Source organism: Cotesia glomerata, linkage group LG5 (assembly GCF_020080835.1).
Source record: "Cotesia glomerata isolate CgM1 linkage group LG5, MPM_Cglom_v2.3, whole genome shotgun sequence".
NCBI classification, from domain to species: domain Eukaryota; kingdom Metazoa; phylum Arthropoda; class Insecta; order Hymenoptera; family Braconidae; genus Cotesia; species Cotesia glomerata.
This window is the reverse complement of record NC_058162.1, coordinates 4,338,026-4,360,742: the sequence shown is the minus strand read 5'-3', so window position 1 is coordinate 4,360,742 and position 22,717 is coordinate 4,338,026. Positions and strand designations below refer to the sequence as shown.

Below are 22,717 nucleotides of genomic sequence, written 5' to 3'. Positions count from 1 at the left end.
TTTATTCTGAAAAATTCTTTCTAAAAAATTGCATTTTTAATTTTTTCAATTTTTTTGTCTCATTTTCTTTGTCTTAATTTATATGACATTAAAGTTAACAGTCAGTAGTAAATTTTTTAATTTTTTTAACAAACAAATTTGTTCCAAAAAATTATTTTTAAAAAACTGCATTTTTTATTTTTTAAAATTTTTACATGTCAATTTTTTTTCTAATTTAAAAAAAAAATTCTAAAAATTATTAAGCATCTGCTAAAAATATTTTCTTTTAATTTATTTGTTAAAAAAATTCCTAAAATTATCAATAATACTAAAGTTAGCTGAGGTTTTTAATTTTTTTATTATTTTTCAATTATTAAATTAGAACTAAAAAATATTTTTAAAAAATTTCACTTATAGTTTTTCAAGTTTTTTACAAATGAAAATTTTTTTTTATTTTTTTGTAAGGTAAAAGACTCAGTTATTAACACTGGCCTAGTTGTTTGACACTTGCAATTTTAGTCTAATTAAAAAAATAAAATGTTCTCAAAAATCCAATTATCTAAAAATTTATAATTTACAAATTGTATTTATTAATTTGTTTTGGAGTTGGCTTTTTTTTTTTAGTTAAAATAAAATTGCAAGGACCAATAACTGGGTTTTTTATCTTAATAATTTTTTTAAATAAAAAATTGTTAAAATTTTTAGATGTCGGCTAACTTAATTTTCATAAATTTTAAATACCTGCTACATTAATTTTTAATTTTCATAAAAAATAAAGATGTCTCTTCTATAAGTTTCTCTCTAGAAAAAGTAAATAAAACATGTCTTCCACAATTCTAGGTATAGTTTAGTACACACGCGGCGTGAAATTACTATACTAATAAAAAATGACTATAGCTTTGTAACAGCAACACTGTGTTGTAAGGAATAATAAAGATGGCGGCTAACAATAAATTGGCGGTTTTGATTTCCCGCTAAGTTCCGGAAATATTATTTATTTTGTGACATAATTTATTATTATAAGTGACATATATCAACAAGTAAGTTGCTGAATTTTCTAAACTATTCAATATAATAATTATATTTTTATTTATGTGAAAATTTACATTTCTTAAGGTTTGGTTATTAGTGTATTCACTATGGACGCTGATTGTTTTGATGTCAAAATAATCATAATAAACACTACTTTAAATTATGTTGTTTAATATTCTAATTAAAATGTTTCAGGAGTTTTCGAGATAATTTACATTAACTGTTTATAATAATAACTATCAAAAATGATGCCCCGACGTGGAGGCAAGAGGATCCGGATGGATGATCCAGTGCCTCCTGAGTACCAAGAACCGATGACACCTATGAACCCAATGACACCAATGATTGATAACATCGGTGGAGACAATCAAGATAATTTTGTGGGATACTCTGTATATAATCAGGCACCACAGACACCTTCACACACACCGAGGTTATTTTTTTAACAATAATTGAATATAAAACAGTCAACGCTCTTTGTATTTGACTCGCCCGTACAGGACCATTCTCTGTATTTGACTCGTCCTTGTCCATAAGAGCTGTGTAAAATCGTCAAATACAGAGGAAGAATGTGGTCAAATACAGAGAGCGTCGACTGAAAATAAAAATTTTAAATTTATACTAAAAAAAAAAATAACTTAAAAAGTAAAAAGTAAAAAAAATTTCTTAGTTAGAGAATTTTTTTTACTTAAATCAAGAAGATGAAGTTCTTCAAAATTATATACTTGATTCTAGAACATTTTTTTTTCTGTGCAGTTATAATTATTATAAATCTTAATTATTATGACTCTTCAGAGGATAATTAGTGGAGCGGGCAAATAAATTAATACTTCTTATTTAATAATTTGAGAGCCTGCACGAAAAGAACAAGATGACACTGGATATCATCCCAGATTATACTGAGCGTAAAAATTTTTTAGATAGTAGCTAGTATAATCCTGATTACAATGAGTATAATCCAGATATCACACCGTATAATCTGGATTTTTTTAGCTACAATCGGAATTTTTTTTTCATCAGAAATATCACTGAGTATAATCTGGGATGATATTCAGTGTCATTTTGTTCTTTCCGTGTGAGTAAGCAATAAATTATTGTGAAACGTTGCGTTTAAACAAGAAGTATTACGACAATCTAATTAGCAAATTGTCTAACTCCATTTTAGAGAATCTTATATTTGTACGAAAAAAAACAATTAGTTCAAAATTTATTATCACTTTAAAAAAACATTTAATATCATTAATATTTAATAGAGATATAATATTTAGGTTTGAATCATTCAAATAATTTATAATTGCATTATTGCTACATCAAAATGTTAAAAAATCACCCTCTAAAAAATAAGGAGTTGAACAAATTGCTAATTAGACCGTCGATTAATTTATTTGCCTGCTTTGATAATTATTAATAATAATATATATTTATTTAACTAAGTAGGTATTTTTGTTTTACAATTAGTTTTGTACAGTTCATTAAAATATATTTTAGTTTCGTCATTTGCATCTCACATACTATCTATTTACAATTTATGTATATTTTATCATTTAATTTCATAAAGTATTCTACATTTTCTTTGATGTATATTTTCAATAGCAATTTAAAAATTTTAATTCTAGTTTATTGAAGAGTCATAATATTTACAATTAAGGAGCTGATACACCAACATGATAAATCTTAATTCCTATGTTGTAGGTCAGAGAATTATTCTTCAGAAAGTTACAGTTCTCCTAACACCTCTCATCTTCAGTATCAAGAACAACAACCAACCAATGACGCTGCTCAATTTGAACAACCCTTGACCCCGGCTGCGTCTAACATGAGGATTACAAGAAACACCCGAGCAAGAATGCGAGGAGGTACTGTTAATCAGCCTAAATATCGTGAAGTAGATACTGATTATGTTCCAGCACAACCACTTCGAGGACGAGGTGGCGGTACACGAGGTCGTGCAAAGCGGATTCCAAATACTTCAAACACTGAGGATGAAGCTAGTCTTTATTATATAATTAAAAATAATCGCTCGACACTAACTAATATTGTCGATGATTGGATTGAAAAATACAAGATGACTCGTGACAGTGCACTTCTTATGTTGATGCAATTTTTTATAAACGCCAGCGGATGTAAAGGACGCATTACATCAGATATGCAAGCTAACATGGAACACGTGGCTATTATCCGTAAAATGACAGAAGAATTCGATGAAGAAAGTGGAGAATATCCTTTGATAATGACAGGACAGCCTTGGAAAAAATTCCGGGCTAACTTTTGCGAATTCGTTCAAATTCTTGTACGTCAATGTCAGTATTCGATAATTTACGATCAATTTTTAATGGATAATGTCATATCTTTATTAACTGGCTTATCAGATTCACAAGTACGAGCTTTTCGTCATACTGCTACTTTAGCAGCTATGAAATTAATGACAGCACTTGTTGACGTTGCTCTGACTGTTTCTGTCAACCTTGATAACACTCAACGTCAATACGAAGCTGAAAGACAAAAAACAAAAGAGCGCAGAGCTAACGATCGTTTAGAGTCACTTATGTCAAAAAGAAAAGAGCTTGAAGAAAATATGGATGAAATAAAAAATATGCTTACTTATATGTTTAAATCTGTTTTTGTACATAGATATCGAGATACATTGCCTGAAATTCGTGCTATTTGTATGGCAGAAATCGGAGTATGGATGAAAAAATTTCATCAAAATTTTTTGGATGATTCTTACTTAAAATACATTGGCTGGACATTACATGACAAAGTCGGAGAAGTTAGATTAAAATGTTTACAAGCTTTACAGCCACTTTACGCTTCGGAAGAGCTGAAAGCTAAACTTGAATTGTTTACAAGTAAATTCAAAGATCGAATTGTCGCAATGACTCTTGACAAAGAGTACGATGTCGCTGTTCAAGCTGTTAAACTTGTGATATCCATTTTGAAGCACCACCGTGAAATTTTATCTGACAAAGATTGTGAGCACGTTTATGAGCTTGTATATTCATCTCATCGAGCGGTAGCTCAAGCTGCTGGTGAATTTTTAAACGAGCGCTTATTTACTCAAGACGAAGAAGCAGTAGCTGGAGTAAAAACTAAGAGAGGCAAGAAAAGACTTCCCAATACTCCGCTTATTCGCGATTTAGTTTTATTTTTCATCGAATCTGAGTTGCATGAGCACGGTGCTTATCTTGTGGATTCGCTTATTGAAACTAATCAAATGATGAAAGACTGGGAATGTATGACTGATCTACTATTAGAGGAAGCGGGGCCAGAAGAAGAGGCTCTTGATAATCAAAAAGAAACATCATTGATTGAGCTGATGGTCTGTTGTATTAAACAAGCGGCAACTGGTGAAGCTCCAGTTGGACGTGGACCTACGCGTAAAATTTTATCTACTAAAGAACAAAAACAGGTTCAAGATGATAAGCAAAAATTAACAGAACATTTTATTGTTACGCTTCCGCTTTTGCTTGATAAGTACAGCGCTGATCCGGAAAAATTAGCAAATTTATTGTCCGTGCCTCAGTATTTTGATCTTGATATTTATACTAAATCCCGACAGGAGAAAAATCTTGAAACATTGCTTGAAAAAATTCACGTGATTGTTGAAAAAACGCATGACAATGATGTTTTGGATACTGCTGCTAAAACTTTAGAGCACATGTGCGTTGAAGGCAATGCAATATTTACTAAATGTGATATTTCACGGTCGACACTCATTGATACTATTGTTAATAGATATAATGAAGTGATTGATGATTATAGAAATTTAATAGAAGGCGCTGAAATTCCAAATGAAGATGAGATCTTTGATGTTGTACATTCTTTGAAAAAAATTGCTATTTTTTATAGTTGTCACAATATGAATGGTAAAAAAATTTGGAACTCACTTTATCGTGATATTGAGGACGCAAAAGATGTATCTAAAAATTTTCCTGAAGAAGCTGGAAAGTACGCGATTAGCGCGTGTTTTTTTGCTATTTTGTGGGGCCAAAATCAACTTATGGAAGCTGGTGACATGGGTAAGCGCGGCGAGGAAGAAGCTGCTCAATTACACGACCAGCTGACGGCTTTCATGGACTCTATGCGGTATTTTGTTGCTGGTGAGGGCAATCGTGTAGCTATTTTACGGGAAGAAGCATACAATACTATTTGTGATATGCTCGTTATGTTTTGCTCTCAATTGACGTCTCAAGCTAACGTTTTGCTGCACCAACTTGTCTACGAAGCGGATCCTATTATGCAAAATATGCTCAATCAATTTATTCAAGAGTATGTTTTTGTTGAAGAAGAAGATGATGAGCATGATGAACATTCTAAAATTGAAGAGCTTCATAAAAGAAGAAATTTTCTTGCTGGATATTGTAAACTTATAGTATATAATATAATCCCTACTAACGCTGCTGCGGATGTTTTTAAACATTATGTAAAATACTACAACGATTATGGTGATATTATCAAAACAACGTTGGGCAAAGCACGAGATATTAATAAGACTACTTGTGCGTTGACAATGCAATTGAGTTTAAATACTCTTTTCAACGAAATCTTAGCTGAAAAGGATAAAGTCAATAAAAATAGCGAAGAGTTTACGGCTATTAAAGAACTTGCTAAAAGATTTGCTCTGTCATTTGGGCTTGATGCGATTAAAAATCGTGAAGCTATTACAGCTTTACATCGAGCTGGGGTTTTCTTTGCTATCACACCACCGGATGGTGTTGAATTGGATCCTACTGGACCACCACCGAATCTTCCGTATCTTGAAATTCTTGCTGAATTTACTAATAAATTGTTGAAACAAGATAAACGTCTAGTGTAAGTTAACTTTCATGGATATAAAGTGAAAGACCCGGTTATTGATACTGGCCTAATTGTTTGACACTTGCAATTTTATTCTAATTAAAAAAATAAAATGCTCTTTCTCTATATAGATAATTAAAAAATGACCTTGTATCTCGTGAACTATTGTCATTTTTGAAGATATAAGCTCATCCCGATGTTACACTCATCAAGACCTTTCATTTGAATACCCACATCAATTTTTCATATATTTTATATATTTATATATATGTATAATGTATATATGAAAAATATATCAAAATGCATGTGGGTACTCAAATGAAAGCTCTTGATGAGTGTAACATCGGGATGAGCTTATATCTTTAAAAACGTCAATAGTTAAGAAAGTACAGAGCAATTTAACAAATATCTTGTGAACTATTGACAATTTTAAAGATATAAGCTCATCCCGACATTACACTCATCAAGACCTTTCATTTGAGTACCCACATCAATTTTTCATATATTTTATATATTTATATATATGTATATATGAAAAATATATCAAAATTCATGTGGGTATTCAAATGAAAGCTCTTGATAAGTGTAACATCAGGATGAGCTTATATCTTGAAAAAGGTCAATAGTTAAAAAAATACAGTGCAATTTATCAAAAGTCATTATTTAATAAAGCAAAATTTTATTTATTTATAGCTCACAAGTCACGGCAGTCACATAGTGACTGCAAGGTTGCTAGTATTTATTACTTTATTAGAGTTAGTTTGTTTTTTTTAACTAAAATAAAATTGTAAGTGTCAATAATTACCTTAATTATATTGTATTATTGTTATTTTTTTTTTTAAAAGTATTTAATTTTTATTGTTACTATTGTAGATTGAATTTCTTGGATAAAAGATTACCTGCTGGAATGCCTTCCTCACGCGGAGAAGACTGGCAGCCACTTTTATTATACCGAAACAGTTTATTGCACGGAGAAACAGATCAGGTACCCGTAACGAGTAAGCGAGCTTATACAAGACGTAAAAAGGATCAGTTAGCAGGTTTGTCTTTTTTTTTATTCATTTTATTTTTTTGTTCTTAAAATATTTTAATAAAAAAATAATTACTTTAAATTACAGAAGAAGAAGAACCAGAAGAAGCTGATGATGGTTCAGATCATGAATTTGTGGGGTGAGTTTGATCACTTGATTTAATGTTAGCATCTTTAACCATTATATTCAATTTATTTTATTTTACTTTATTTAATTATTGTATGCTTTAGTTATTAATAACCTGTACTCACTCATATATTTGCTTTTCATTTATTAATAATCCATCATTAGTATCATTTATTACGCTGTGTGCTTGAATTTTTGTGTTAAAAAAAAAAAATTATTTTTATTATTATTCTGTTAACATAATAAAAAATTAAAAATGCACTACGATTCGCGAGTATCGCTTTTCATCATGTCATAAATCGATGGCTCAGTGCAAGAGGGTTCAACACCAAAACATTCACAACGTTTTTAATTAATAATTATCATCATTATCAAGGAAACCATGGATATAATTTTTCAGGAATCGATGACTTGAATTCTGGCCCCTCCTGCACCGGTTCGTCGAAAACAGTCTGATCTTTTTACCCTGAAAAAAGTACCCGTAGTTGAAAGTTACAATGGAGCATTAGGGGATACTACAGGGGATGCTCAACTGCGGGATTTTTTTTATATTTTATTTTTTTTTGTTTCGGTAAAATCTCGAAATCTTTTTTTTTCTAAAAATTATTATATTGACGTCCTAAATTATTGTATACCACGCATGCATAAAAAGAAAAACGATATTTTTTGCATAATTATTAAAATTACAAAAGAAAATTGTATTTTGGTGTGTCGACAATACAAATTGGTTTAATAGATTAAAACAATGATGTTAATTAATGCGAAACCCCCTGATTTACCCTACTGCTCCTCAATCCTTTATTGCTAGTGTAAACTTTAAGCGACTTTTAACTTTCCTTTTAGCAAGCAGAAAAAGAAAAGGCAGCCTAAAAAGTCTCCGTAAGTGTTTTATATTTATTTATTTATTTTTTTTTTTTACTATTAAAAATCCACAGATGATTTTTTTATTGATTCTCAGACTCAGCATTACAAAAACTACTATTTCGAAAACAAAAGCAGCTAGCTTTTTCGATAATAGTGATATACCTCCAGTTACTCCAGCCTCACCGATACCAACGATTGAAGACACTGCTAGTCCGTCACAAGATGTTGATGACAGATTTAAAACATTGCAAATACAAAATAGAGCAGGGTATGTCGTTTTATTTATTTTATTAATAAGGTAAAGTACCCACTACTTGAACACTTATAAAAATGGGACCAATACTTGAACAGACTTTTTGAATTGTTGTAATACAAAATCCGTATATTTATTTATTTATTTATTATGCCAAGGCTAATTGCCATATGGCAAACTAATAATAATAATAATAATAATACAATGATTTTTTAAAGTATAGTAGATACATAGTAATAACATAACAATGCACTGCGAGTACAGTATCTATATTTGATAATAATGATAATCACTATAATTAGATAGATTTCTTGAGAATTTATAGCAATAAAATTATAATAAGACAGTTTATAATTTAATTATAATAGATTTAACTAAGAAACTCATATAGAAAGAAAGTTATTTGTATGTATATATGCTTACTTATAAATTGATCATAGCAATTTCGATGTGTTAAAGAGAAGTAAAATAATAAGAGAGACTCATTATCTTAAAAGTTAATCAAAATCGGATTCTAACAAATAATCAAATAAAGTTGACTTGAAAACTTCAAGGCTACATGAATTTATAATATTCAACGGCAGATTTTGCCAGATTTATTATGAGTAATATGCGCATTTCATAATTATTCAATGATACAGTAATTGATTTCTGTAAGTTTTTTCAATTATAAATCAAAACAATTATACTTTTGTTAATTTAAAAGTTTACATGTCTAGAATAGCCGATAGATGCTATTTTTTTCATGAAAAAGATACTAAACTGTAAACCGAACAATCAGTAAAAAAAAACGGTATATCATTTTAAGTAAAAAAAATTATACCACCCAAAGAAATAGTCTTTTTTAAATAATACATATTTTTTGCTAAGACATAAACTATAATTTTTATATTAAATTTTAGCGTCTAACTATACCTCCAAATTTTCAAAACGGTACCCATAACTTGAACAAGCTCGGGCCGTTTAATTTTAACAGCACTCTAACTTCTATTAGGCTTATAGACTAGTGATCAGCATTATGATTTGTATTAATTACTGCAAATTAAATAAGTTTTATAGCTAAAAATTAGTGTAGTTAAAAATTACTGAACGTTTTGAATTGAGTTTTTTTGATTTGTAATTGAAAATTTACTTTGTCATTCATAAAAAATGTAATTAAAAAATTAAATACAAATATTTCTCATTTTTAAATGAACATTAAATATTCACAGTATTATTTTTAATATTATTCAATAATATGTTATAAATCTTTGGATATTTTAATAAAAAGTTGAAAATTTTTGCTATGCATATTGCCTAACTCCATTTTAGAGAATCTTCATTTGTACAAAAAAAAAAATTAGTTTAAAATTTATTATCACTTTAAAAAACCATTTAATATCATTAATATCTAATAGAGATTTAATATTTAGGTTTGAATCATTCTAATAATTGATAATTGGATTATTGCTACATCAAAATGTTAAAAAATCACTCTCTAAATCATAAAAAGTTAGACAAATTGTTAATTAGACCGTCGATATATTTAATTAGTTCAACTACTGCTCTCGAAGTGTTCAACTTCTGCGGCTTGTCAGAATTGATTGTTCAACTACTACTCCTTTGATAGTCTATCTTAAAAATGTTGTCAAAATATAAGTATTCAATTATTTTTGTTATTTTGCTAATCAATTCAAAATTGTTTATATTTTCATTAAAATCACTAATTTGAACTAATAATTACATCATTATTTATTAAAAGTAGGGTCTAATATGTTTTACTTTGAAACTTGTTGAACTACTGGGTACTTTATTTTATGCTTTATTATTATATGTAACAAATAATAAATTTTAATTTTGCAAAAAGACGACGCAGTCAGGACCAACAAGAGCCACGAGAACTTCGAAGAACGGCAAGAAATTCTGGAAGATATGCGCCAGGCCAATACATGGTATGTTTTTCTTGACATTTAATTAAAATTTGTAATTATTTTTTTAAATTAAATCTTATTATTTTTTTTTTTCAGGAATCTGATTCCGAGTAGGAAGAAAGTGATAAGTGAATAAGAAGATTTAAAAAATCCATAAAAATAATATTAATTATTTTGTTACTAAAATGCTTTTTTATATTTTATTTTTATTTCATTTTATTTTGAGGAAAAAAAATAATTGTTATCGTGGATAACTAATACAAATTTCCCGAACAAATATTTTTTTTTCTGGACTACTAATAAATAATAAATTATAACTATAAAAATATTATCAACTATAATTAAAACATAATTGTAAGAAATTGAATTTTTCATTTAAATTATTTTTTAACAAACATAAATAATCAATGCAACAAATTATTTTTTCAAACAAGTATTTTTAATTTTTTTCTGCGGCTCGTGGTTTACGAAAAATGCTGCTTAGCCTGCGACCTTTCGGAGTAGCCGGTGTGTTCTAAAAGTGTAAAAAAAAAAAACATTTTTTATTACAAATATTTGATAATGAAAATGAAAATTGTATAAAGTAATAACAATAATCACAATACGTAAACAAATATTCCAAGAGTCAATTCCACAAATTCAATAGGAAAATTAAGGATCAAGGTAAGGAAGAAGAGGATACACAAAGATGTCATGCACTTCCGAGGGTTGTTACTTCTTATTCTCACCTCATCTTGGCGTCTTGACAATGAAGTTGAAAAGAAGTCTTTTAATCGTTTTGGAGTTGTTGTAGTACGTCTTTCACTGTTTCTATCTCGAAGTATTCTCGAATTCGGACTCTTTAATTCATTACCCTATAAACACATACACCACATGATAACATAACATACCTTTGATGATTAATAATTATTATAAAAACAAATAATTAAATACAAAGACAATACAACTTTTCCATTTAATTTACCTGGAGTGACAATCTACCACCATTTTTACTTGGAGTAGGAGGACCAGGTCTTTTATAAGACGTCTATAAATTGAAACAACGACAAAATAATTTACCGAATACATAAATAACAAAACAAATACATAATCATCTAATTGAAAAATACTTACTTGTGTTCTATCCTTCTTTTTAGCTTTTTGACCTGGAAGGAGACTTTGACTGAGGCTATCATTAAATGTTTCATCGTTGGTTGGACCGCTCTATAGTAAAAATAAAGTTAATCTATATTATTAAGAGAATAAGGAAAATTTTGTGTTTAGGATAGTCATATGATAAAATCATTTTTTTTTTAGTAAAATTTTGTGTCATTGCAAAGGTCTTGATTTAAATTTGTGCCTTTTCAAGGTTTCATGTCATTCTCACCGATAGTCAATTTATTATAATAAATATTTAGACTGCATTTGAAAATGCTCTATTTCTAGATATATAATTAAGAAATGACATTGTATCTCGTGAACTATTGACATTTTTAAAGATATAAGATCATCCCGACATTACACTCATCAAGACCTTTCATTTGAGTACCCACATCAATTTTTTATATATTTATATATATTATGTATATGTATATATGAAAAAAATATCAAAAATGCATGTGGGTACTCAAATGAAAGCTCTTGATGAGTGTAACATCGGGATGAGCTTATATCTTTAAAAATGTCAATAGCTAAGAAAGTACAATACAATTTAACATAATTAAGAAATGACTTTGTTTCTTGTGAAATATTGACATTTTTAAAGATATAAGCTCATCCCGATGTTACACTCATCGAGACCTCTCATTTGAGTACCCACATCAATTTTTCATATATTTATATATATTATATATATGTATATATGAAAAATATATCAAAAATGCATGTGGGTACTCAAATGAAAGCTCTTTATGGGTGTTACATCGGGATGAATTTATATCTTTAAAAATGTCAATAGTTAAAAAAGTACAGTGCAATTTAACATAATTAAGAAATGACCTTGTATCATGTGAACTATTGAAATTTTTAAAGATGTAAGCTCACCCCGATATTACACTCATCAAGACCTTTCATTTGAGTACCCACATCAATTTTTCATATATTTATATATATTATATATATGTATATATGAAAAATATATCAAAATGTATGTGGGTACTCAAATGAGAGCTCTTGATGAGTGTAACATCGGGATGAGCTTATATCTTTAAAAACGTCAATATATAAAAAATTACAGTGCAATTTAAACAAAGTCATTATTTAATAAAGCAAAATTTTATTTATTTATAGTTCACAAGTCACGGTAGTCACATAGTGCTAGTTACTCATTATTTTTCAATCCATGAATCAACTAAATATGCACCAAAATGTAAAACTTACCTTGATATCTTCTTCAGTAATAGCAAACGGATGGAAATTAGTCTCAACAGCATAAGAAGACCGAAGATGAGGCCGACATAATGAATTCCTCATCCTTAATTCGGAAAGTCTATCGAAATCAGGTGGTTGTTCAGTAGTGCGGAATTTGCCTTCCTTCAAGTCTGTTAAAAAGTCGTTATTAAAGACCTCGCCCTCTTCATCTTCAACACTGAAAGCATTCCCCATAGCTTGAATACTTTTAACACTGTGTCTTCGTGTAGTAGTAGTCTCTTCCTCAATAAGTTGAACTGCTCGGAAGCTTTGTCGTGGGACATCCGATCGGTCATAACTAAAATCTCTATCCAAAGTCGATGAACTTATTTGGCTGTGAGCTAGAGCAAGCGATTGGTTGGCGTCATGCATTGCCGACTGATATTTTTTTTGCAGTTCACGAAGATGTTGCTGAACAGTTTCTTTCTCCTGTTGCTCTGCTAAAAGCCTCTCGCCGACATTCCAAAACTGTGATGATAAATCACTGACATGAGCTTTGTACCTCGCGATATCTTCAGAATATTTTTTACATTGTTGTTCCATCTTGGCCTTCAGGGCGGCTATCTTCTCAGACATCGCCTGGTCCTGCTCAACTTGAAGCTTACTAACCTGTTCATTGTAAGCTACTTTCATCTTTTGCTTCAATTTCTCCAGTTTCAATCCATACTCATGATGTACCTCTTTAAGTCTAGCATCAAAATCATCGTTCTTTAATTTATTCTCCATTTCTTCTTTCTCTTTTCTAAGAACTTCAATTTGTTGCTCCAACTGTTCAGTTAATTTCGTCAAACGTTCTACTTCTGGTTTGTTATCAGAATAAGATGTCAATACCTCAGTTTTAATTTTTCTATTTTCATTCCTCAGCTCGTCAATATTTTTTTCCATCTTAGCATTTCTTACCCGAGCAGCATCTAATTTTTCCTTCATATCTTTTTTCTCTTTATTTATCTTCTCTAATTGTATCTGCAATTTTTCTTCAGCACTCGGCTCGCGTTTTACAATACCAGATTTTATATTTGACTCATAAGTCATCGAGGCGTTCAAAAATTCATCTATTTTATTTTGCAAAACACCCAACTCTTCAAGAATTAATTCATTTTTCTGAATTTCAGCTTCCAAAATTAATTGCTCGTCTGCTAAAGTATCATCAGTCTCATTTATTTCTTTTTTAACACCAACATTTTTAATTCCATCCAGCTTTTGTTCAAACCACGAGGGTATCCAACAGAGAACTTTAATAAGAGGTTTTGAAGTTTTAGATTGACGATTAATAATATCACTCAATAATTTTTTCAACTCTTCTTTTTTCGCTTCCAAATGCTTCAATTCATCACAAGCCGAACTATTTTTACTGAATATATGTTGAACTTTATTTAAAGTGTCATCCCAAGATTTGTGAATATTCTCCAAACTTTCTTCTAAATTATTACGACTAGCAATTACCTTATCAAGCATAGCTTGTAATTTATTCTTCTCTCGAACCAGCCGAGACAAATATTCATTGCGTTTATTACTTTCAGTTTCTACAAAACTCAGTTGATTCGAAAGTTGTTTATTATTTTCTGTTTTGGTTTTAATAATAGCTTCAGTAGTCTGTAATTTTTCTTTAAATTCATTTTGCAAGCTTTCATAATCTTCTTTCAATTTTATTATTTCATTATTTACTTCACTCAACTTAAATTCAAGCTCTTGTTTCTCTTTAAGATAATTTTCATTAGACTCTTTCAATACAATACATTCATTCAATTTTTCTTCACTCTGTAATTTATATTCATGAATTTTCAACTCCAGATTTTCTTTAACTTTAACAAATTCCTTTTTCATAGCATCTAACTCTGCAACTCTATCAGTAAGAGCTTTAGATTGCGCATCTAATACTGCTTCTTGACTCGCTCTAACTTCTTGCAAATTAACAATCACCTCCTTCATTTTTAATTCAGACTCAACTTTTTCTTTAGTTTGTTGTTCTAATTTAGCATTAAGAACAGCAAGAGATTCTTCTTGAATTTTCTTGTCAAGTTTAAGTGTTTCACATGCATTTTGTGTAGCCAAAAGTTTTTTTTCTACAGAGCTAAGAAGTTCACGAGAAGCATCTTCACGTTCTTGATAATTACTAATTGTCCGCTCATGAGTTTGTTTTAGTTCTTCAATATTAATTACTGTACTTTTCAACTCTTCTTTTTGGCTCTCTAAATCCTTTTCCATTTTATCTAATTTGCTTTGTAATAAATCACGTTCAGTTATCATTTTTTGTATCACGTCATCTTGCTCAGAAATTTTAGAATATGTAACAATAAGCTCTGAATTTAATTTTTCACACCGAGAATTCAACTCTTGAATTTTTTCTTGCGCAACAATTGATTTTTTTTCCTCAGATTTTAATAAGTCGTCCAGTTTTATTTCCAAACTATATTTTTCATCCATACAAAGTAGTTTATTTTTTTGTTCTTGCACCAACTGGCTTTGAAGTTCTTCTCGGAGTTCATTTAATTCACAGATTTTTGTTTCGGCTTCTGTCAGTGCTGATTCATTAAAACTCAATTTAGATTCCATTTCTGAAATCTTAAGATTTAACAAATCAATATTCGAATTTTTGTCTTCTAACTCCTTATTTAATTCCATCAAATCATTTTTCTGTTCCTCCAAACTATTTTGCAGTCGTAGTTGCTCTTGAGAAAATGTTGCATTAATATTTTCAAGCTGTAACAATTTATTGTTTAGTAATTCTATTGTAGTGTGTTTGGCTTCAACTTCCTCATTTAATTTAATCTGTTCACTTTTTTGCTGCTCTACAGTGTTTTGTAAATCTTGTTTTTCATTCAAATGAATGGTGATGACATCTTCCAGTTGTGAAAATTTATTATTCATTGACTCAATTGTTGATTGCCGTTCTTCAAGTTCCATATTCAAATTTATCAACTCATTCTTTTGTTGCTGATTATCCTCTTCAAGCTGTTGCTTCTCTTCCAAATATCTTGCAATTGTATCCTTTGTTTCCGACAGCACAATATTGAGAGAATCAAGAGCTAAGTTTTTATTTTCAATGTTTGTATTTAAATCAACAATATCATCATTAAGCTTCTCAACAATCGCTTCAAGTTGTCTTTTTTCATCCGAGTTACTGGTAATAATATTTTCTAATTCTAAAATTTTGTGACTTATTGAATCTATTGATGAATTTTTATTATCTATTTCAATATTCAGATTCATTAAATCCCCATTTAAAATATCGATTGATTTTTCAAGTAACTGTTTTTCATTCAAAATTAATGCAAGATTTTCTTCTAATTCTGCCAACTTAACGCTCATTGAATTCATCATTTGATTTTTATCATCAAGTTCTGTAGTTAATTTAATTAACTCCTTATTTTGTTCCTCGTTAGCTTCCGAAAGCTTCTGTTTTTCTTGTAAATGTATTCCAATCTCATTTTCCAAATGCACCAGCTTGGAATTCAATGAATCTATCATTGAATCTTTATCAGAAAGCTGTTCATTAAATTTAACAGCATCCTTCTTATATTTTTCAATAGTTTCTTCAAATTGTAATTTATCTTCCGAATATTTATCAACAGTGGCTTCAAGTTCCAAGATTTTAGCATTCAATGAATCTATCGTTGAATTTTTACTTTCTAAATCCCGAGTTAATTTACGCGTGTCTTCATTTGTGTCAACAATTATTTTCTTAAGCTCTCGTTTTTCCTCAGAATACATAACAATACTTTGCTCCAATTGTAACAGTGTAGTATTTAAAGAATCAATAATTAAATTTTTATTATCAAGCTCATCTTTCAATTTAATTAAATTTTCCTTTTGATACTCAATCGCATTTTCAAGTTGTTGTTTATCTTCAGAATTTTTAGAAATTGTTTTTTCCAGCTCCGACTGCTTCGCTTGTAATGATTCGACAGCCAAATTTTTCTCATCAACTATTCCATTAACTTGAATCAAATCTTGCTTTTGTTGTTCAATAATATTTTCAAGTTTAATTTTAATTTCAGAATTATTTTCAATTAATTTTTCAAGCTCCGCTACTTTATTGTTCAAAGAGTCAACTATTAAATTTGTATCGTCAATCTCTTTACTCAATTTTTTAAATTCACCAGCTTGTTTTTCAATAGTCTCCTCAAGTTCTTTTTTAATTTTAACATACTTTACAATCTCTTCTTCCTTATTTAGTAATTTAACATTCAAAGAATCTAAAGTCAGGTTTTTATTATCAAGAATTTGATTCAATTTATTTATCTCTTCTTCTTTTAGCGTGATAATTTCTTCCAGCTGTTTTTTGTTATCAGAATAATCAACAATCGTTGCTTCTAACTGAACAACTTTGTCATTTAATGAACTTACAGTTAAATTTTTATTATCAAATTCTTTACGTAAATCATTTAAATCTTTGTTTAATTGATCAACAATTTTTTCAAGCTGACGATTTTGCTCCAACTGTCTATTGATATTCTCTTCTAAATTACTAACTTTATATTCTAAATCCTTGATTAAATCTTGGTATTTTTTACTCTCAATATTTAAAGCATCTTTCAGGCTTTCTATTTTATTTTCAGCTGCACTTAACTGCATAACTAAAACTTCTTTCGTGGTAATAGTCTGCGCTAAAGTGTCTTCTGTGGTAACTAAGGATATCTTCAAGCTATTTAATTCTTCTTCGATAGTCGATACATTAGATTCTAATTTTTCCTTTAACTCTTGAGTTTCTTTCAAAGTGATTTCTTGAGTAGCAATAATTTTTTTCTGTTTTTCTATTTCATCCATTAGAGTCTTTTTTTCCATCTCCATAATATTAATTTGGCATTGTCGTTTTTCTAATTTATCCTCTGTTATTTCTAAAGTCATTTTAGTTTCATCAAAATTTAATACTTTTTCATTTAAAACATCGTTGAGAGATTTGAATTCTTGACACTCCTGCAAAGCTTCTTCTAATTGATTCTTAATACACTCTAATTCATCTTTTAGCCTAGCAGATTCTTCATTCGCTTCTTTTAACTGAATGTCAATAATAGAACTGGCAGCTTCGCTGATATTCAACCCAACAGCTGGTGACCCAGCATGCACAACATTATCCATTTCAAAACTCTGGTCAGCATCAGTTGAGTATCTTTGCATCCCCTTGATGTGACCTCTGAGTTCTTCATTTTGCATCCTCAAATCTAACAATTCATTGGTCTTAACTTCCAGTTGTATTGACAAAGATTCCATCCCCCGTTCAAATTCTTCAGCTTTCTCCTTCAAAGTAGCAGCAAGACGTTCTTTAGATGCCAAACGACGTTTTAAACTTTCATGCTCATCCTCAATTTTATTCAACTCTGTCGTGAGTTTTAAATTATACGCTTCGACATTTTGAATTTCTTTTTTTAAATGCTCCTCAACATTATGATTATTTCTATCCTTTCTCGCAGACTGCGGAGTTCTTGGACTTGCCTGTTCTATCCTGAGTCTCTTCAGCTCTTCTGTTTTTTTGGACAACTGTTTTTGTAAATTTTTAACTTTATCTTCTAAGATTTTAATATCTCCCTGCAAGTCTACCTTTTCAAAAAGTTCAGTTTCCAACTGAGCTTTCAACAGCCTTAACTCGCGATTACGTTCATTTAACATTTTGTGACGATAAGCAGATTGCGCTGCTGGAGATGTTAAATAATTTTTCAACGGTCGATCTTTCGGTGTCTTTGGAGGAGTTTGTGGAATTGTATCTCCTAATTCTACTATACTATCACGGACCGTATCGAATGTTAATCCTTTTCCATACGGCAAAAGTAGTTCTAAAAATTTTTTTATTGTTACTTGCGAATCATTTTTTAATGAGTACATAGGTCGGTGAAAAGTCACTTTTTGTGAGGCACTCAACAACAGAAGAGACATTTGATATATATGTTCAGATATACCATCATCATCGTCATTTTTATTAATTATAAAATCTGGATATTCTTCTTCAATAAATTTTGATATATCACAACATAAATTTACATTTTTCACTTCATTAGGTGCTTTCCTAAAAAAAAAAAAAAAAACAAATACTCATTAAAAATTTATGACACTGAAGTATAATATTAAAGTTAGCCGACGTTTTTAATTTTTTGATTTTTTTTTTAATAATTAATTTGTAATAGAAAAATATTTTTTTAAAATTGCACTCATAGTTTTTTAAGTTTTTTATAAATGAAATTTTTTTTTTTAGAAATTTTTTCAATAAAAAAAAATTCTAAGAATTTTTAGATGTCGGCTAACTTAATTTTCATTACTGAACTTAGCAGACGTCTAAAAATTTTTGATTTTTTTTTTAAATTAAATTACAACTAAAAAAATATTTCTAAAAAATTTCACTTGTAGTTTTTCAAGTTTTTTACATGTGAAATATTTTCTTTTAATTGTTTAATTGAAATTTCTTCAATAAAAAATTTCTAAAAATTTTTAAATGTCAGCTAACTTTATTTTCATAAAAATTAACGAAAAATTAGTTTAAGAAAAATTACATACAGTTGCTGAATGATTTTGGCATAAATAGTTGAATTATCTTGAAGTTGTTGAATTTCTTTTAATGGAGTTTCATTTAAATTTAAACAGTTCACCTAAAATTAATTTTAGATTTATAAATAAAATTATGGATAATAATAAAGTTAGCCGACATTTTTGATTTTTTTATTTTGCTTAATTTATTAAATTATAACTAAAAAATATTTTTTAAAAATTGTACTTAGTTTTTCAAGTTAACAAATGAAAAAAATTTTTTTTGTAATAATTCTTTAATAAAAAAAAATCATAAAAATTTTTAGATGTCGGCTAACTTTATTGCCATAAATTATGGACGCTATTAAGACAGTAATTAATTTATGTTTTATCAAAAGTACTCACCCATTCTACTATTATTTTACTCCAGTGCTCCATTTTAAAATATATATTAATTTAAATCACTTGAAAAATAACTGTTAACAAATAAATACTGTTGTAATAAGTATAAAAAAATATGTAACTTAGTCAAAAATTTTAAAACGTTGAAGACATCACACTCTGGCCTATTATTAATGCAATGGCCTTTGACACTAGACTCTGATTTTTCGGTTATGCACCGGTTACTTTTTAAATTTCTAACCTCCGGTTAAGGGGTTCGTCCCCAGCTTGCTACTCATCTCTCTTGCTCATTTACCCCGGAGTAGCGCAAACTTGTTATTGAATGAAAACTAAAGTGAGATGCAAGATTCGTAACGTACCAAAGTTCTATAGTTACCACCGTTACCGCGCATACGGATTTTAATAATAATAATAATAATTTGGTCGAATGAACTGAGATGCTCCCTTACGGCGATTACTTCAAAGAAGTCATGGGTCTCGAGACTCTTGAGCTTTAGCGCTAATTTTAATGATGAAAACAGTTTATAACACATCAAATAAATGATTCTTTATAAAAATTAAATATAATAATAATTATTAAATGATGTAAGTACGAATATTTATTATGACAATAAAGTTAGCCGACATTTAAAAATTTTTAGAATTTTTTTTATTGAAAAATTTTTTTTTGTAAAAAATTTGAAAAACTGTAAGTGCAAATGAAATGAAAATTAAGTTAGCAAATATTTTATAATTTTAAGAATTTTTTTAACAATTAAATTATGTCAAAGAAAATGAGAAAAAAAAATTGACATTTAGAAAATTAAATAAATAAATAATGCAATTTTTTAGAAATAATTTTTCGGAGCAAATTTACTTATTAAATAAAATTGAAAAATTATCAAGTGAATGCTAACTTTAATGTCATTAAGTGTGATTAAAAAAATTTTTTTTAGTTTTAATTTCATAAACTAAACAAAATAAAACAATAAAAAATGTCAGCTAACTTTATTATTATATATTTATTAATCAAATGATTAAATTTAAATTAAATAACAATAAATTATAAATTATTCAAAAATAGTTTTCATTATTGACGCTAGTGGCGCTGTAACTAAATATATATTTTCAGATTGAAGTATACTTTAATCCCTCCCTACCTTAAGCTTCCCTTTCTATTGAGATTTTAGTATTCGCTCTTTTCGTTCGATCGACCAAGTGACTAGCATAATAATGGCTGACGTTAGTATTTTATTTTATTTAAAACTAATTAATCTAGTTATAATAAAACAATCTTTGAAAAATTAACATTCTCAAAAATCAATATATTTTTATGTGTTATTTTAAAATGTTTTTTAATTATTATTTCCACTAAATTTTATCATTAAAAATGTAAATATTTTTTTTAATAAAATACTAAAATAATTATATTTATTACAGGGTGAAGAAACTCTGAAGAAGAAGAGGACCTTCAGGAAGTTCACCTTCCGAGGAGTCGACCTTGATCAACTCCTGGACATGCCTAAGTAAGTTCGATTAATTGTCAATTAACATAACCTCAACAAAAAAAAATCTTGAGCCACATGGATTTAACAGCTTTGGATAGACATTCAATGAATTTACTATGTTTTGTTATTTTCTAGTGAGCAGTTGATGGAATTGTTCCACTGCCGGGCCAGAAGACGTTTCTCCCATGGATTAAAGCGTAAGCCAATGGCTTTAGTCAAGAAATTGCGTAAAGCTAAGAAGGAGGCTCCACCAAATGAAAAACCAGAGATCGTCAAGACTCACTTGAGAAACATGATCATCGTCCCAGAGATGGTTGGTTCAATCGTTGGTATTTACAACGGTAAAACTTTCAACCAAGTTGAAATCAAGCCTGAAATGATTGGACATTACTTGGGTGAATTTTCTGTCACTTACAAACCTGTCAAACACGGTCGTCCAGGTATTGGTGCCACTCACAGCTCTCGTTTTATTCCATTGAAGTAAATAAAAACACCAGGCTTTATTATACATTATTTTAATTGTTGTTCATTTATTTCTTAGATAGTTACTTTATTTTTAAGATCCTGTATGTATTTTATTTTTTTTAAATCAGTGTTATTAATGATAACTTTTAAAAGTAAGTATGAACTTGACAATTTATTTAAATATTAAAATATAATTGAATAATTTGAATAGGATGATTTAAATTAAATATCGTTAGATAATTATTATTAAATTGATGACACTGAAATTAGCAAATACTCGACAATTTTTTTATTCTTCTTGAGATATACGGCTGCCCAATTTTGAAACACAGTAACTGCAAATTTTTTATACCTGATTTTTTCTAGTATTGCTGCATTTTTTATAACTTTTAGACCGCAATTTCAAGTATTTTTTCTTAAAAATATTTATATTTAAGTATTTTCTATTCAAAAATCAAATTTTTCATCAATTTGGCGGGCAAACATTTTTTTAATAAGAAAAATTTTTATATAAATATTAGTCATTATGTTTTGAAATTGGGCAGCCGTATATACTAGGTCTAGAAAATTATTTTAAAAAAATTGCATTTATAATTTTTCAGAGCTTCATAAAGATTAAAAATTTTAGATGATTTTTTTTTAAGTATAATTTATTTATCAAAAAAATACTAAAAATTATAAGATGTCTCTTAATTCCAGTATCATTTAAATTCTTAAGAATTCTGTTATAGATATTAGTAATTAGGAATAAATTTGTGATCCTATATAAAATTGCGAGGGTGTTGATGATGATAAAGTTCATATTAAGAAGCAATTGAAAATAGTTCTTGAAAATTAAAATATTTTGTTAGTCAAATAAGAATTACCTGGGAAGTTTTTAAAAAATTCAACTTCTAAACAAAAATTATTTTAAAAATATCTTATCCGGTAATATAAAATTAATGATTGTGTTAAAGTTTATTTAATATTAAAATAATCGAAATAAAATTATGAAAATTAAATTAGCCGACATCTGAAAATTTTTATAATTCATTTTATTAAAATTTTTTTCTGGAAAATAATTAAAAGAAAAAATTTCACATGTAGAAAATATTAAATATTATCCGTGCAATTTTTTAAAAATATTTTTTTAGTTCTAATCTAATGAATAAAAAAAAAAATTAGGAAAACGGTTGACCCTAAAGGCCATCCCTGCAGCTTCCCGCTAATTCCGTTAATACCTGGCCGCTTTTTTGAGCTCTTCGAGCTCAAAAGTACAATCTGTGTGTTGTTTTAAGCTCTCCGAGCTCAAAAAGATACCTTTTCTATGCTTTTTGAGTTCTTTGAGCTCAAAAGTCTGATAGAAGTTTCATAGAACACTATTTTTTGAATGTTCATACCGCAATAACTTTTGAATGAATGAACCGATTTTTACGCGGTTGGCGGCATTCTACGCAGTTTTTTAAGCCTCATAAAGAATTTCTAAGTTTCGATTGGTCAAACTAGAAATTTCGGAGTAACTCTGAAAAAACACTTTTTTCGGTTTTC

The 22,717-nt window shown here is 28.6% G+C and overlaps 3 protein-coding genes across 8 annotated transcripts; 2 read left to right on the top strand and 1 right to left on the bottom strand.

The window, feature by feature from the left end:
• Positions 1-859: 859 nt before the first annotated feature.
• LOC123264574 (cohesin subunit SA-1) lies at positions 860-10,200 on the top strand. Of its 4 annotated transcripts, none has more exons than XM_044727885.1 (9): positions 860-1,019; positions 1,207-1,444; positions 2,704-5,823; positions 6,682-6,852; positions 6,922-6,978; positions 7,809-7,844; positions 7,924-8,097; positions 9,929-10,013; positions 10,089-10,200. In XM_044727885.1, exons 2-9 carry the CDS (start codon positions 1,257-1,259, stop codon positions 10,104-10,106), a joined length of 3,849 nt encoding a protein of 1,282 aa, XP_044583820.1. In that variant the 5' UTR covers positions 860-1,019; positions 1,207-1,256; the 3' UTR covers positions 10,107-10,200. The 4 variants fall into 4 exon arrangements, with proteins under 4 accessions (XP_044583820.1, XP_044583823.1, XP_044583822.1 ...); XM_044727887.1 differs by having other exon boundaries at positions 862-1,019; positions 6,682-6,848; positions 6,927-6,978; XM_044727888.1 differs by lacking the exons at positions 7,809-7,844; positions 7,924-8,097; positions 9,929-10,013; positions 10,089-10,200 and adding an exon at positions 7,366-7,702 and having other exon boundaries at positions 861-1,019.
• LOC123264571 (early endosome antigen 1-like) lies at positions 10,170-19,613 on the bottom strand. Of its 3 annotated transcripts, XM_044727881.1 has the most exons (7): positions 19,242-19,611; positions 18,867-18,958; positions 12,351-18,381; positions 11,106-11,195; positions 10,957-11,019; positions 10,721-10,846; positions 10,170-10,506 (listed from the first exon to the last, which is right to left on the bottom strand). In XM_044727881.1, exons 1-7 carry the CDS (start codon positions 19,272-19,274, stop codon positions 10,432-10,434), a joined length of 6,510 nt encoding a protein of 2,169 aa, XP_044583816.1. In that variant the 5' UTR covers positions 19,275-19,611; the 3' UTR covers positions 10,170-10,431. The 3 variants fall into 3 exon arrangements, with proteins under 3 accessions (XP_044583816.1, XP_044583818.1, XP_044583817.1); XM_044727882.1 differs by lacking the exon at positions 10,957-11,019 and having other exon boundaries at positions 10,410-10,506; positions 19,242-19,612; XM_044727883.1 differs by lacking the exons at positions 10,721-10,846; positions 10,957-11,019 and having other exon boundaries at positions 19,242-19,613.
• Positions 19,614-20,337: 724 nt separating this feature from the next.
• On the top strand, positions 20,338-21,238 carry LOC123264591 (40S ribosomal protein S15). Its single transcript, XM_044727920.1, has 3 exons — positions 20,338-20,459; positions 20,658-20,743; positions 20,861-21,238. The coding sequence occupies exons 1-3, from the start codon at positions 20,451-20,453 to the stop codon at positions 21,207-21,209; spliced, it is 444 nt and encodes a 147-aa protein (XP_044583855.1). The 5' UTR covers positions 20,338-20,450; the 3' UTR covers positions 21,210-21,238.
• Positions 21,239-22,717: the final 1,479 nt, after the last annotated feature.

Coding starts and splice junctions, on each gene's coding strand:
- LOC123264574 (XM_044727885.1), top strand. CDS start 1,257: ATGATGCCCCGACGTGGAGGCAAGAGGATCCGGATGGATGATCCAGTG. Junction 5,824..6,681: donor AAACAAGATAAACGTCTAGT/GTAAGTTAACTT, acceptor TTACTATTGTAG/ATTGAATTTCTTGGATAAAA. Junction 6,853..6,921: donor AAGGATCAGTTAGCAGGTTT/GTCTTTTTTTTT, acceptor ATTACTTTAAAT/TACAGAAGAAGAAGAACCAG.
- LOC123264571 (XM_044727881.1), bottom strand. CDS start 19,274: ATGGAGCACTGGAGTAAAATAATAGTAGAATGG. Junction 18,959..19,241: donor GTAAAATAATAGTAGAATGG/GTGAGTACTTTT, acceptor AATTAATTTTAG/GTGAACTGTTTAAATTTAAA. Junction 10,507..10,720: donor TGTCAAGACGCCAAGATGAG/GTGAGAATAAGA, acceptor TTACACTTTTAG/AACACACCGGCTACTCCGAA.
- LOC123264591 (XM_044727920.1), top strand. Junction 20,744..20,860: donor CAACTCCTGGACATGCCTAA/GTAAGTTCGATT, acceptor GTTATTTTCTAG/TGAGCAGTTGATGGAATTGT.